General features: G+C 39.6%; 1 protein-coding gene across 11 annotated transcripts in view; it reads right to left on the bottom strand.

Moving 5' to 3' along the window:
* Window positions 1-16271, bottom strand: part of MYO5A (myosin VA) — a 272641-nt gene that overhangs the window by 71508 nt on the left and 184862 nt on the right. For all 11 annotated transcript variants that reach the window (XM_023732489.1, XM_023732490.1, XM_023732488.1 and 8 more), the window contains 4 exons: window positions 15720-15959; window positions 12812-13060; window positions 10056-10149; window positions 4405-4553 (listed from right to left, as the gene is read on the bottom strand). In XM_023732489.1, coding sequence (XP_023588257.1) covers window positions 4405-4553; window positions 10056-10149; window positions 12812-13060; window positions 15720-15959 — 732 coding nt within the window. The remainder of the gene's footprint in view (window positions 1-4404; window positions 4554-10055; window positions 10150-12811; window positions 13061-15719; window positions 15960-16271) is intronic.

Below are 16271 nucleotides of genomic sequence, written 5' to 3' on the forward strand. Positions count from 1 at the left end.
TAGAAGTCTCATACAATATTTGTCCTTTTGTGATTGACCTATTTCACTCAGCATAATGTCCTCCAGTTTCATCCATGTTATGAGATGTTTCACAGATTCATCATTGTTCTTTATCTTTGTATAATACTCCATTATATGTATGTACCATAGTTTGTTTATCCATTCACCTGTTGATGGGCATCTAGGTTGTTTCCATCTTTTTGCTATTGTGAACAGTGCTTCAATGAATATGGGTGTGCATATGTCTATTAGGGTGACGGCTCTTATTTTTCTAGGATATATTCCTAGGAGTGGGACTGCATTTTATAGTACTTTTTTTTTTGTGGTGCTGACATTTTCTTTGTTCCGCTTATTCTACTGCGCTGAGTTCCTTTTGTTTGTGGATTTTTCATTTTTGTTTTTGTTTTTACTGAGACTTTATATTTTTCTTCTTTATTTTGATGAGTAGGTTTGTTAACTTTCTTTGTAGTTACCTTGAAATTTATCCTTATCTTCCTAGATTTGAACCAGTCTATTATTACTTGGTACTGCTTGACTTCTTCTCCATTAGAAGGTTCTATACCTACACCGTTTATTCCCTCTTTTATTGTTCGATACTGTTGTCGTTTACAGATTAACCTCTCTGGTTCCCTTTTGTAATTCTTTTGGTTTTGCATAGTCTTTAACAGTTCATTTGCTAGGTTGGTATCCGGCTAGTACAATCCTGTGTCCTATACTCAGCCTGTGGTCTGATATTGTTTGTTTTCAGATCAAAGGACTTCCTTTAATAAGTCTCGTAAGTTTGGTTTGGTTTTTAAAAAGTCCCTTAATTTCTGTTTATCTGGAAATGACCTAATTTCACCATCATATTTGAACGAGAGTTTTGCAGGATATACTATTCATGGCTGACAATTTTTTTCTTTCAAGATTTTATATATGTCATCCCATTGCCTTCTTGCCTACATGGTTTCTGCCGAATAACCCGAGCTTAGTCTTATTGTTTCTCCTCTGTATGTGACTTTTTGTTTTTCTCAAGCTGCTCTCAGGATTCTTTGTCTTTGGTTTTAGTGAGTGTGATTACGATATGCCTTGGTGATTTTCTTTTGGGGTCTATCCTATATGGGGTTCGCTGAGCTTCTTGGATCGTCAGCTTTTCATCTTTCATGATACTGGGGAAGTTTTCTGTCAGCAGTTCTTCAATGATCCTCTCTGTTTTCTGTTTTCTCCCTGTTCTGGAACTCCGATCACTCGCAGATTTTTGCTTTTGATTGTATCCCACATAATTCTCAGGGTTTCTTCATTTTAATTTGTTCTTTTTTCTGATTTTTCCTCAAACAGAGTTACATCCAATTGTTTTTATTCAGTTTCTCTGATCCTATGTTCCATCGTTTCAAACCTGCTCCTCAGCCCTTCTATGACACTGTCCATTTCTGAAATCTTGTTGGATTTCTAATTGTTGTTTTTCTATGATTTCTAATTGTGAATTTACTTCAGCATTTTGTTCCTGTATTATTTTCCTGAATTCTTCCATTTTTTGTCTGTATTTTCAATGAATTTGTCAGTCTTTTCCATGAATTTGTCTACTTTTTCCTCATTTTTGTCTGTTTTTTGCTTCAACTCTTGGACAATTCTGAATATTAGAGATTTCAATTCCCAATCAGTTAGGTCTAGTGCCTTTTCTTCTACTGGAAGGTCATCTGGTGTTTTATTTTGGACGCCTACTGGAACCATCCTGTCCTGTTTTTGTAAATGTTTTGATATGGTCTGCTGTCTTTGGGGCATTCAGTGGCTATTTTCCTCATTTACTGATTGTAGATTTGTTTTGTCCTGCATTTTGTTTTATTTGGTTATGTCTGAGCAGGCGGGCTGTGCGTTCTTTGTTGTTTGCTCGTCTGTGGGCACAATACTTTTCACCTCCTTCTCCAATGGGCAGGGTCAGTCACTCAGGTATGGTACAGCAGGGCAGGTCCAGCTGAAGGGGAGTTGCTGGGATAGGTTTTTTGTGCCAGGTACCAGGGCTGACAGTACAGACCAGGAATCAGTGCAGGGCAGGTTCCAGTAGGCCGTGTCTGTGCTGCTTGGGAGTGTGATGTTCAGCGCACAGTGCAGGTAGGCAGGAAGGAAGGGGTAGATGGTGATGTGTGGAGCTAAGATGGGTATGTAAAGATGACAGAGAGGAACAGGAGCTAAAAACATACAAACAAAAAAGAGTGCTAAGCGAGCTTGCTATTGGAGTGGAGAGATGAGAGACAGAGAAATGGGGAAAAACAAAAATGAAAAAAAAAAAGAAAAAGGGTAAAAGAAAAAAAATGAATAAATCAAGAAACTGGAAATGAAGAAAGACAAAAAGGGAAAAGAGAGAGAAGCAAATTAAACAAAGAAATGAAAAAAAAAAACAACCAAAAACAAACAAACAAAAAAAAAAAAGAAAAAGAAATGCCCCCAGGGATGTCCCTGTGCATCCACACAGAGTAAGGGACTAGTTTCCAAGCCGCATTGTACTGCCTGTCTGGAAGGGGCTCCAAAGCCGAGAAAAGAAAAAGAAAACAAACAAACAAATCAAAACAGAACGAATCAGAAGAAACAAACAAACAAAAAAGCCCCAGGGTCCCACCAGCGTGGTGGCATGGGCCGGGAAGCAGTTTCGCAGTTGAGCAGTGTTTTGCAGCCTTTCAGGAAGAAGCAAAGATGGCGCACAGAGCCAGGTATTTGAGAGAAAGGAGGGGGAGGTGTTGAGAGGTAAGGAAGAAATCTAAAGAAGCGGAAAAAAGCAACACCAGCAGCCAACAGCTGGCGCTCAGGGAGCTAGCCAGTGCGGGTGGGTGGAATCCAAGTGGCACTGGGGGAAAGCTCGTGTTTCCCGGCCAATAGACTGTGGCTGCATGAAGCAGAGCAGGCTAAGTGGGGGTGAAGAAGGGAAGGGGTGGGAAAGCCTATATTGTGGGTTACCGGTTGTTCTGTCTCCTACTGGAAGCTCCGTAAAGCGGCTTTCTGGTACCTCCTATTCGCTGACCTCCGATAGGAGTCCAAAATGGCAGATCTGTGCTGCGGTAGCTGATGGGGACCTCTGCATGTTATCTCTCCTCGCACTCTGTTCTCGGTCAGTTTCTTATTACATTCGGTGCTTGGCTGAGTTCTTTATCTCTTCACTTGATGTTTAGAGTTTCAGAATTGACGTGTAATTCTGTTTGACTTAGTTTTTCTGATCTTTGCTGCAGAGGGACGGCGTGCTGCTTCTGACTATAGTGCCACGTTGCCTGGAAGTCCTCTTTATTTTGACTTTTTAAATGTCTCATATTTTAAAGAACCTTCTCAAGAAGATCCAGATAGAAGCAAAATTTGAAGCAAATACTCTACAGATACCAAATTATCTTGCTTTTTATAAGAGATATTTCAGAGCACTTCTGTCCATTTGTACCATCAGGTTACCTTTAAGATTGACACTTGTAGGGAACAAGAGAGTGAGAGAACTCGTTTCCTGATAGCAGGACAAGCAGAACAGGGAGGGTGAGCAGAACTATTAAAAGTACAAAAGGTACATTTGCAAATGCAGAACAGTCCTTGAAATAGATTTTTTTTTTTTGTACAGACATTTTTTAAATTTTCTTTTCAAATGTCATTTTATGACAAAATAGTATGTCAAATAGAAGCATCATTATTTATTAAGCCATTCTCTTGGACTTGAACATTTAGGTTATTTCCAGAAATAGATAATTCTTAAATAACTTTTATTACAACTAGAGGCTGCATTTTCTTTTCTAGTAATGTATCTTTACAATTATAATAAAAACTGGGGGGAAGAAAGACTCAGCCATATAAAGATTTGCTTTATAGGTGAATTTTGCATTAAGACATTCAATACATAAAATAATATCCTAAACTATTTCATAGTCCAGTCTTTAAAGTGCTTGACTTTACTAAGTACTTAAAAATGAAGTTTTCTGATTTCTGGGATTTGCTTTAAAATAATCCACTGAATGGAAGCAGAGATGTGATGGCCATTTTGGAACTCAGTGATCGGGAAATAGAATATGGGTGCAGTGGTGGTTCAGTGGTAGAGTTCTTGCCTTCCATGCAGGAGACTCGAGTTTAATTCTTGGCCAATGCATCTCAGTGCAGCCACCACCCATCTGTCGGTGGAGGCTTGCATATTGCTATAATGCTGAACAAGTTTCAGCGGAGCTTCCAGACTAAGAAAGACTACGAAGAAAGGCCTGGTGATCTGTGTCTGAAAAATCAGCCCATGAAAACCCTATGGATCATTTTAACAGCCCAATCTTGCTGTGCATGGGGTCGCCATGAGTTGGGACTGACTTGAGGACAGCTAACAACAACACATGGAGTACATGGGGGTTATTTCTACTATCTACTCTTGTATACGTTTAAAATTTTTTATTTAAAAAAAAAAAAAAGTGTTTGACTCACCACCATCAGGGTCATCTCTTCCTTGAGGTCATCATATCTTTCTTCCAGGCGACTGAACTCATTCAGAAGGTTCTGATATCTCAACCTTTCATCATTAAGATCGAGTTCCAGTTGTTTTGTTTCTTCTATTAGCTTCTTCTCCATAGTCTCTGAAAGAAAGAAGAGAGAAATACATGCCAAAGATGGCTCCATAGAATACAAGAATGAAAACAGGTACATTGATTTTCACGTTCTCTGCCCGGGATTTTTATTTTTAGCACCACTATAATCTTTAAAGAGTATCTTAGGGAATGTACAGAAAGAAAATATATCATGACAAAAAATGAAGTCATGTATTACTAATAACAACTATCATCAACTGAGTTCTTCTGTGTACATTCTTAGTTGGTATTCCTATTCCCATTCCAAAAATGGTAATTATCTTACTTCTTTCCTGGTGTAAGAGATGTTTCAGAGCATTTCTGGCCATTTGACCATAAGATTATCTCTAAGGCTGATACTTCTAGGGAGCAAGAGAGATAGGGACCTCTTAGTTCTTTGCTGGCAAGACATGTAGGAACAGGGAGGGTTAGAGAAGCTTAAAGAGGCCACACAGCAGGAATGGGAAGAGCCCACTCTTGTCTGTCTTCAAGGGTCATGCTCTGCACCACATGCTATGGAACCGCTAGTTTATACACTGCTTTCAGCAACCCTTGATAAACTTTCGTGCATCACTGTTTATTAACTAAAGTCTGTTTTTTAACTCCAATAATATTCTGCTTCAGGCTATTCATAACATTCTTATGTCCAAACTAATGTACTCTCTCAGTTTCTCTGGGGGCCTAGCTATAATACTCTACAGAGTCTGTCTGCTCATCCTCAGTTCCATGGTCCCATCTTAAATTTTCCAGCACTCTAAACTACTCTTGCTGCCCTGTTAGTCCCCTCTTCTAACTAGATAAAATCCCTAGGTCTGGTCACCAGAGTTGTTTACTTTTTTGGCCACCTCACAGGTGCTAGGGGAATCCTGACCTTCCCATTTACCCACCCACTCTGTTGCCAGTAGCTTGCATTTGACTGGTACATGGTCTGGAGATTGGAGATTAGTCCCTGACTGCAGAAACAGCAAAGCAAAAAAGCCTCAAATCTTGGCTGTGTATTTTAACTCAATGAGCCAACCAGTCACATTTACAATATTAAGCCTCCGAGAGGTGGGGCCAATATGGCAGAGTAGTCAGACACTTCCGGTGGACCCTCTTACAACAAAGATCCAAAAACACAAGTGATTCGATTACATATGACAGTCTGGGAGCCCAGAACATCAAAGGTAGAGTTGAGGAACCGGACTGAGTGGCAGCGGGAGGGAGAGACGGTTTGGAAGCAGTGAGGACTTGTCAGACCTGACACGGTGACAGTGTGAGCCCTTCAGGCCTGAGCAGCTCTGGCGGGAGAGGTGAGGCAGGCCAACAGCTGTGCTCAGGAGGCACATTTTCAGCACCGGGAAAGACCCAGCCAATAAGCGTCTACACGGCCACCCAAAACCAGTGAGAAGCAGCCCTCGATCTGAAGAAAGATAATTGCGTACAGCTTACCGCGCAGATCAAAACCACCCCTCTTAGGGAAAAACCTGTCTCCCATTTACCTCCCCACTCCCTGCTCTGCACTGGGTCCCGGACCAGCTTCAGCAATTGCCGAGTCCCTGGGCTGGAAGTAGGATCTGTCACACGCCCAGAGCCATTCTCCCTGCCTTGGACAGTGAACAAATTAACAAATAGGGGAAAAAATAAACTGCCTGCTCCCCTAAGCAAGGAACCCAGGATAAGCACAGCTCCTTTGCCTAGGCACAGGCATAAGGGATCCACAGACTTTGAGTGCCTTTCCGCCTGCATAGACTTGTGTGGGCCCATCTCAACAGTGCAGGCCCTCACTACTGTAGTACAACAGGGTATATACCAGAACTCTAACTTCAACTGTTTCAGCTGTGAAGTGGCAGGTTCTTGACATTTGACACTGCTCTGCCCATTAAGCAGGCTCTTCACCTACCCACATCAGGGGCCTGAGGACTGGTGGCTCCACCCACACCACCTAGCCACCTACGAGAGGTGCCCACGATTAAGAGGTGCCCCCCAGTCTTTATAGCCAACAGCATTAGGTGCTCATAGTCTGGCTGCAAAACCCACCCACCTACGCGTTCTAGGGAACAGGAAAACTTCCTCCTGGACACTCAGGGGTGACTGTCAGCTCTCTGCCTTGGTCAGAGTGTGTCCCCCCACTGCAGCCAGATGCCTGTGCCTACACCAATCACCCGTGCCTGTCTAGGACTGTAAGTGAGAGCCTACACCAAACACTTGGTGGCTATCAGCCTGAACACCTGAGCTGAATCCATACAGGAGGAGTGCGCAAACTCCTGAGCATACATATTTAGTAACAGATCTAACCACCTGGTGACAGGACATTAGAGCTTCAGAGGCGCCAATAATCAAACTAGCTCATACGAGCAGCCTATTTGGGCATATCAAAACAAAACAAGAATCTAGGACACAGTAAGAAAACATAAAATAAATAAATATAATAACTTATTGACAGCTCAGAGACAACAGTCAATATCAAATCACATAAACAGGCAATCCACGATGGCTTCAGCAAGCTCCCAAAATAAAGAATCTAGAAATTTTCCACAGTAGGAAAATTTCTTGGAATTACTGGAAGCAGAATACAAAAGATTAACATACAGAACTCTTCAAGACATTAGGAAGGAAATTAAGCAAAACACAGAACACGAAAAGGAGGAAATTAAAAAGATTAGAGAAGAGCATAATGACAAATTAAACAGGTTGCAAGAAACCATAGAGAGACAGCAATCAGAAATGCAGAAGATTAACAATAAAATTTCAGAATGAGACAACTCAATAGAAAGTCACAAGAGCAGAATTGAGGCCATGGAAGTCAGAATTAGTGAGATTGAAGATAAAGCACTTGACACCAACTTATTTGAGGAAAAATCAGATAAAAGGATTAAAAAAATGAAGAAACCCTAAGAATTATGTGGGACTGTATCAAAGGAATAACCCACGAGTGACTGGAGTACCAGAACGGGGGGGCGGATAACAGAAAATACAGAGTGAATTGTTGAAGATTTGTTGGCAGAAAACTTCCCTGATACCGTGAAAGATGAGAAGATATCTATGCTCATCAAACCCCACATAAGGTAGATCCCAAAAGAAAATCACCAAGACACACTATAATCAAACTTGCCAAAACCAAAGATAAAGAGAGAATTTTAAGAGCAGCTAGGGATAAACGAAAAGTCATCTACAAAGGAGAGTCAATAAGAATAAGCTTGGACTACTCAGCAGTAACCATGCAGGCAAGAAGGCAATGGGGTGACATATAAAGCCTTGAAGGAAAAAAACTGCCAGCCAAGAATTATATATCCAGCAAAACTGTCTCTCAAATATGATGGTGAAATTAGTGCATTTCCAGATAAACAGAAGTTTAGGGAATTTGCAAAAACCAAACCAAAATTATAAGAAATACTAAAGGGAGTCCTCCGGTTAGAAAATCAGTAACATCAGATAACAACCCAAGACTAGAACACAGGACAGAGCAACCAGATATCAACCCAGATAGGGAAGTCACAAAAGTAAGTCAAAGCTAAAACACTGAAAATAGGGAAACAGATGTCAATATGTAAAAGATGACAACATTAAAACAAAAAAGAGGGACTTAAAAAATGTAGACATAGATTTTTCATATGGAGAGGAAGTCAAGGCGATATAAAAAATAAAAGACTGGTATAAACTTAGAAAAATAGGGGTAAATATTAAGGTAACCACAAAGGAAACTACAATCCTACAAGTCCAAGTCAAAAACTACAAAAATATGAAGACTCAGCAAACAAAATCAACAACAATGAAAAAGATGAAAAGAAAATACATAAAGAAAACGACTCAGCACAGAAAATTAAGCGGAACAAAGAAACTGTGAACAACCCACAAAAAAAGACATCAAAATGACAGCACTAAACTCATACCTATCAATAATTACACTGAATGTAAATGGACTAAATGCACCAATAAAGAGACAGAGTGGCAGATTGGATTAAAAAAACACGATCCATCTATATGCTGCCTACAAGAGACGTACAATATTAATCTTCCCACACTATGCCCCATTTCATCCTTGTTTTGTGGCTAAATTTTAGTTAATCTTCCCTTCCTGCTTCTATTGCTTCACAATTGCTTTCTCTGTAAGCAAGGGCTGCAAGTAACTTGTCACAACTGTTTCCCTGGTGCCCACCACGATGCTTGCCTGGAGTGGGGCTTTAATAATTTGTAAATAAGTGAATTTCTTCTCTGTACAACATTCTGTAAACTGGCTTTTATTCTCACCAGTTTGTTGAAGCTGCTACAAAGCTAACAACAAATTTTCTCTAGGCAAATCCACAGTTATTTCTTTGTTATCATCATTCAATTTCAAGTTACACTTTCCTAGAACTACTCTTACCATTCTGGATTGTTCCATCACATTCTGTATCGTAGAAGCTAAGGCTTCAGTGACTCTGCTTTCTCTTTCCCTTCTTAATTTTTCTTTCTTTTGGCTTCTTTTCTCCACTTTATCCCTTACTTCTGGTCATTTTACAAGGCTTAATTTCAGGTTTTCGTCTCTTTCCTCTACGTTATCCCTTTTAATTGGAGAAAGGATGGTGTGGAGAAAGGCATGGTGGCCTCTCTTACACTAGTTTCAATGAGTATTTCCAGGTTTATTTCTTACTCTCTTTCTAATCTCTGATCTCAGTCTGCTTTCGGAACACCTCCATCTTGAGACCCTAGCTGATACCCAACACTTAATACTCTAACAATTGATTTCATTAATTTGCTTCATAAACAGGTCCTTTTTCCCCTCAATTTCCTCTTTACTAATAACACACTATCATTATTTTGAGACCTCATCTCAAAACTTTAGAACATTTTTATTACCATTTTGAATACCATATCTAAAATGATAATATTCTATTAATTCTTTTCACCTAATAGAACTTAATTCCAACCTACCTCTTCCTCCCATTTCTACCACTAATTACTGTAGTTCAGATCTGTATCTTCTTACTCTATGTTTGTGTGTAGGTGGATTCCTTGTAAATGATCTCCATTCTAAATCTGTCCTACAAACAGCAAACAGAACTGTCCACATCTAATTAGTTCTCTATTTAAAAAATTTTCTTTTTTTTTTTAATTTCATGGCAAAGATTGGTTGATCTTAGAAGAATAATATCCATTGGTTTAGCAAAAAATAAATAAATAAAATACATACAGGCGCACACACACACATATACATGTTAGCTCAAGAATTATTCCTAAATCAATAGGAAACTTATAAGCTATGAGAGTTAAATCATACATGCAGAACAAATTAACTGTTTAAAAATTATGTATGCTATTTCCTGACATTAACTCACAATTGTAAACAGACTAGCTTTACAAGACCAAACCCACTGTTGTCGCGACTCAGAGCAACCCTATACTTACTGATGACAACCAGATAGTCCCATCTTCAATCTTTAAAAATATTTAAACTCTAAGCAATGTACCTTATGAAACAAGGTTGTACCTTATCAAACGTTGCTGTAAAGTTCGTTGGAGTGCAGTAGGTTGGGCCCACAGGAATCTTACCTGTCATCTTTTTAGCCTGCTCCACAATAAGGTGGTTGAGGGTCTCTTTTTCCTGTTTCAGCAAAGTGTTTTCTTCTTTCAGATTTGACACCAGCTATAAAATGAAACACACCAGCTCTAAAATGAATGAATAAACTGAGGTGGCTGTAACAGACAGAGGAAGTCCAATTACTAAGTGTGAGGGCTACACAGACTACAAGACTCCTTGCTTTCACTATCTCTGTGCCTCATTTCTCTGCCTCGTTATATCTGGTCATCCTTCCAACTTGGCTCAGGCATTACCTCCTCCAGAGAGCCGTCCTAGAAACGCCCTCCAATAAGATGTCTCTCCTCTGGGTTACCACAGGAACCTCTGTATGCCTCCTTATAGCCCTTATATAATTATTTACTTTTTGTCTTCCCCAACAGAATAGAAATTCTTGGAAGACAAGTATGCTTGTTGTTCTTTTACTTTGTACCTTGAGCATTTAGCAAATTGCCTGGGACCTACTAAGCCATTTGCTCTCAAAGAAATGAACTTGCCTTCTTACCTATACCCTAACACAAAGCTTATGTGTACCCAAGATTCAAATGGAGAGATTCAGGAGGTTAAGAAGGATGTCAAGGGGCCTTTAGTTCTGGCTATTCACTAAAGATCTTCTGAAGCTCCTTGTTATCTGTCCTGAGGAAGAGAATTTCCCTTTCATTTCCTTTAACAGTCTTGCAATATTGAGAACTAGTCCTTTTGTTAAATAAGCATTGATCTTTCACTTTCTAATTCCTGGTTGGATAAGGATTCCCATGAAGCAAAAATCAAAACCAAAGGTAACTTTGCAATGAATATAATTTACTCAGTTCATCTTTGGAATATAATGTGTGCTTGTGATTAGTGAAATTCGACTTCTTTTCTCTACACATCAGTTCAAGGAACTCCTAAAGCAATAGCTTAAATAATAAGAGAAAGTTGATGGGCATACCTCTCATTATGTAAGGGGTTCAGAGGCAGGGAACCCTGTGGCTAAGGATCCCTGGTGACAAGGAAAGCTAGATAACAACACTGTACCACAGCAGAAGTTAATCCAGAAGGTGCCCCTTCTTGTGGTCCAGTCTCTTCCCTCCATAATGATATGGCCTTAACATCCACTGTCAGTAGAGACACTCGAGTTCTCTGTGGTCTCTCGAGAGAAGCTGCTCTTTGTCAGGGGTGTGCAATCAATCACCTGTGGTGTTTTTTCAAAATACATATGCAGAGCCCACACCCCCAGCAGATTCAGACACATCTTGATCAGACTGGCTGAGAATGTCATTTTCCCAGCCATAAAGGTGGCTGTCACAGTGACATTTTCTCATTCCTCCCCTATCACTACACTCCATCCAAAGGATGTTAGTGCTTACAGCTATCCATGTGAAAAGTAGAAGATAATGAAAAGAAACGAGAAATCTGAATCTGTTCATGTGTATTATTCTACCAAACCAGAATGACAAGAACTTGTCTATGAAGCAGAAGGGGGATCTCCCCACCAAGCTTAAATACTTTGCTTCCACAGATTCAGGAAACTTAACAGAAAAGCAGAGTTCTTAAACGCTCATGATTATCCCTTTGAAGGCACATCTGAATTCTGATAGAACAACCTTGCCATGTCAAATAACAGTACATAATAGCACTGCTATTTCCATGTACAGAGCCCAGGTCATCTGCTAGAGATACAGAAGGAAGTATTTTATCAGGACTCTGAATATCATGCTAGCATCTCAATTTTATTGGCCTCACTATACTACCTGAACTGCATCTTAAATCCTGCTGAGGTTCTCACTGCTTGTGCTCCTATTATGTTCCAATGTCAGTACCAAACCAAACCAAACCCACTGCTGTTGAGTCGATTCCAACTCATAGCAATCCTACAGGACAGAGTAGAACTGCCCCATAGGGTTTCCAAGGAGCAGCTGGTGGATTTGAACTGCCGACCTTTTGGCTAGCAGCCGAGCTCTTAATCACTATGCCACCAGGGCTCCGAAGTCAGTACAGAAAGAGCATAACTGGGATTCTTGCCAGCAGTTAGAGCTGACATAGTCAACTCTTTTCATATGAAGATGGCGATACTAGTGGACTCTTTGAAAATCTATTACTTTTTCCAGTAAACCTCATGTTGAGGTACTTTTATAAATGTTTAAGCAACATAGCTCAATAGTGCTTGAGACCTTGATATTTTGTGTACTTAATAAAGTTTTGATAAAATTTAATGCAAATTTATAGTGTGGAAGCACCAACGAATCTACAAGCATTTTTGTCGTTGTCCTGTCTGCACAGTAGCTCTGGGCTATGGTTAGTCTGTAGACACTGGATTTCTTCCACTTGGACTTAACACAGCCTTAATTCAAGTTTCCAAAAAGATCCCTACTGACAGGTACTGAGTGTTCATTGTTTGATTGGCTTTTTAATCACATTAATCCTACTGAAGAAGAGGAGTCTACACACCATCCAGACCAAGACATTTAAAGAGAAAGTATAGATAGCACTTGACTATTAATTTTCTTCTTAAAATACTGCTTTGCCTCTGTTCTTATTAGAGTTAAAAGGTTCTACTAAGACACTTGCAGCTACTCACTGATAATATAGGAGAAAATGCTTGGGAAACACTAATAAAGAACAGTAAACCAGCTGAATTTTGTATTCCACCTTCAATTAAAACCAACATTGAGCCTCATGGGCTAGGCCAACACACCACACATTTCCTTTGGGTAGAGAAGTAGATGGGGATATGAACATTAGCTCTCACCTGCTCGGTTTCTTGTCTGTATCTATCTGCACTTTCCTCAATGGATTTTTTCTCTGACCGAGTTTGTTCTAGGTCTTTCCGGAGCTTGGCAATTTCTTCCTGCAGATTGAGGACCCGTTTAGTGGCAACTTTTGCTTCCTCCTCACTTAGGTGAAGGCGTTCTAAGTCACTTCGTAGCTTCTCAGTCTCAGTGTTATATATTGCTTCCAGATGGGCCAGTTTCTCCACGAGGCATTTGTAGTCTTTGTTCTTTAAATACACACATACGAAACAGTAAGTAAATACACGTATCATCAAACGCATTTAGTGAGAAAGCCATGCCTATTCATGGATTTAGCATTGGTAGAGGATCTAAGCAAAATACTAACCTCAACGTTTACAATAACACAATCAATACCCTCTTTGTGACACAAAAACAGAAGAGAGTGGGTGCAAATTAATTTTACACAATGAGCAACAGATATGATTTTCTTATAGTCACAAGGTGAGTATGTAGCAAATCCTTAATTTCCTGGTTATTAATCCAGAAATGGACCCTTGGTGGCACAGCAGGTAAGAGCTCGGCTGCTAACCAAAAGGTCAGCAGTTCGAATCCACCAGCCGCTCCTTGGAAACCCTATTGGGCAGTTCTACTCTGTCCTATAGGGTTGCTATGAGGCACAACCGGCTTGACAGAAACAGGTTTAATACAGGAATGGGGGAGCCTATACTTGCTTTTGATCAGAGTGCCACTAAAAGCCATGTACTAGCCAGGTGATAAACAAGGACGATACAATGGCCTCAACATCACAAGTTTCCTACAAATCTCTATGCTTACTACCTCAAAATCCTCTCTCCCTCTCAGAAAACTTTTTGATGAATCCCATTTCACTGTAATCCCTGTTTTTCTTTGCCCTCCTGAGCATTTCTGTACTCTTAATGATCTTTATACCATTTGCATGTGCTAAAATATTACTCAGGAACTATTCTCAAGCAATCAAGCTATGATCTCTGCAAACAGACTAAAGACTCTTCAGAAGCACGAATATCATTCTGCTTCTCTTGCCAGGTAAAGTGCTTCTCAGCAAAACATCACAGTGACACACGGCTCAGGGTCTCATTTGGAAGCTGGGCCCTCATCACTATTAGACTGAGCCAGTTATTTGGTACTTCCCTCCTCCCACCCCATGTCCACAAATTTTGTCCACTTCCTGAGATGATTTGTGTACCTATCATTATCCACATATATTATAATCTCCTTTAAGGGTAAAGACTGTGGTTTTCTTATCTTTGTATTCCTTACCATGCTCTACCTTCTAGCATAGAGCTTTGCACATAGTAAGGGTCCAGTAAATGTTTGTCAAAAATTTAACTATGACCTTACCCTCCAATTCTTTTAGTTTATTTTTTTACATAAAAAATAAAAAATAATATGTGAGCTGTTTTCAACAAGCTATTCAAAAGACAGATGTCTATTAGGACCACTTTACAAGTACAGGAATTTTAGAACACCCTTGTTTCAGAGACAAAGGAATGAAACACAAACGAAAAGCATTTATATACACTGGAACACTGAGTTCTGTGGTTGAGTTCTCTCTGACCATTAGTATCTTTCAGAGAAAAATACAGAAACAAAGAATTTCAGTCATGTTAATTTTGGGTTTAACTCACAGTGGAACATATATTTAAATGTGTATTTATATGTGTACCTACTCGTTGCAGACAATGAGACTCATATATTCCTTTTCACTGTGGTTTCCAGGGAACTCAGAACCAAGTTGGTGGTTCAACTTTAATAACTATCTAGAACCCTGTATCTTGTATCTCCCCATTTCCCCCAGTCACCATTTTCTAACTGGATTAATATCTACCCTACTGTTGGTTTTTGCATTTGTTATATATTTTTCTATTTTATCATATGTCAATTACACTAAATCCTTTGTTGAAGGAAAAAGCTATTTCTACTGTCAACATGCCACACTCTACCTAGCTCATGTGCTCCACATAAACAAAGGTCCTCAACAGATACTAGCTGAATAAATAAAAAAGAAATATATACGAAATTTAACAGGCTTCATGAGAAGTTTGTTTTAGAAAACTCTAGTTATTGAAGGTTAATTTTTTTTTTTATTCTGAAGACAATTAATTACCAAAATATAACTAAAAAGTCCTTAATGTAAAAGAGAAAATAACAAATCTGATTCTCCAAATGACAAAGTCTAACCTGGGTGGACCAGGTGATTCACTCAGACCCTTCCCCTGGCTGTCTCAACACCAGGGAAGCTAGAGAACATCTTCTGGATGAATAAAGCACTGTATAAAATAATGGGGCCAACCCATGATGGAAGCCACAGACTGTAGTAGGAATTTATAACAAAGGTGCTACCACAAAGTAGATGAGGCAACTGCTGCAGGAATCCTATGACTCTTATCACCTGAACTACTTTTTTCCTCCTTTTCATTTTTTTTCCCCTCTAGAATGCTTATAACATGCTTCTGTTCTTGTATACTATGTGCCCATTCTTCCTCCTTTACTTTTCTACCTGACCTTAAGAGCCCACTTAATGTTTCGGTATCTGTTTTCTCATCTGTAAAATAAACATTACACCACATGCAGATAAATGACAGTGGTCAAAAGCTCTGGGAAGCATGAAGTATAAACACTCACAATCACAAAGATTTGGAGGGTTAGTAAATTTGGCTGTGTTTTACCTCAATCAGTGTCATCAAAATTCATTTCCTGCCTTGCTTAGTCCTTGCAATTATAATCTTACCTATGAGTTTGTCATTATTTTCATGTTCGTTAGTGCCATTTTTTTCACTTCTTGCTCAGACTGAAGGATAAAGTCAAGAAGAGACAATACTGAAAATAATCCCACTGGATTTCTTCAGGCATGCTCTACTTTCAGAGCTCCTGTCTAAAACACACCTGCTCATCAACTTTGCGCTGCAGCTGCATGATCTTGTTCTCCATCCCAATGTGAAGCTTCTTGTAGTGCTCCACGGAGCGAGCCTCGATCTTGAGCTTCTTCAGCTCACGCTTGGCCATCATTCGCCGGAAGCAGCACTGAAGGTAGATGATGGCATGCATGCTCCTCTTGTAGTGTGTCCGAGCTAGCCAGCCCCGGACCCACTTCTGAACGATGACTGCTTTGTGCTCACGGAGTATCTGCAGAGAAGGATAAGTGCAAGTCATTTCAGACCCTGGACAAGACTCAAGGTTCAACTCTTATCAACCTATGTCAGGCTGAGAATTCCTACATTACCTGAAGAGAAAGACACAACAGTTGAATCAACACTATTACATGAATTATATATATCACAGATACATATGGAGGCACACATTATTTTAAAAAGTGGTTTGAAAAGTTGATTTTAAAAGGTGGTTTTAGAAAAATATGTGTTACATTCACATGTTGTATATGGTTATAAGCAGAGTATTGACTTGGAAGCTATCTAAACAAAAGACACCAGATTACTA

This window comes from Trichechus manatus, unplaced genomic scaffold (genome assembly GCF_000243295.1).
Source record: "Trichechus manatus latirostris isolate Lorelei unplaced genomic scaffold, TriManLat1.0 scaffold00052, whole genome shotgun sequence".
Lineage (NCBI taxonomy): Eukaryota > Metazoa > Chordata > Mammalia > Sirenia > Trichechidae > Trichechus > Trichechus manatus.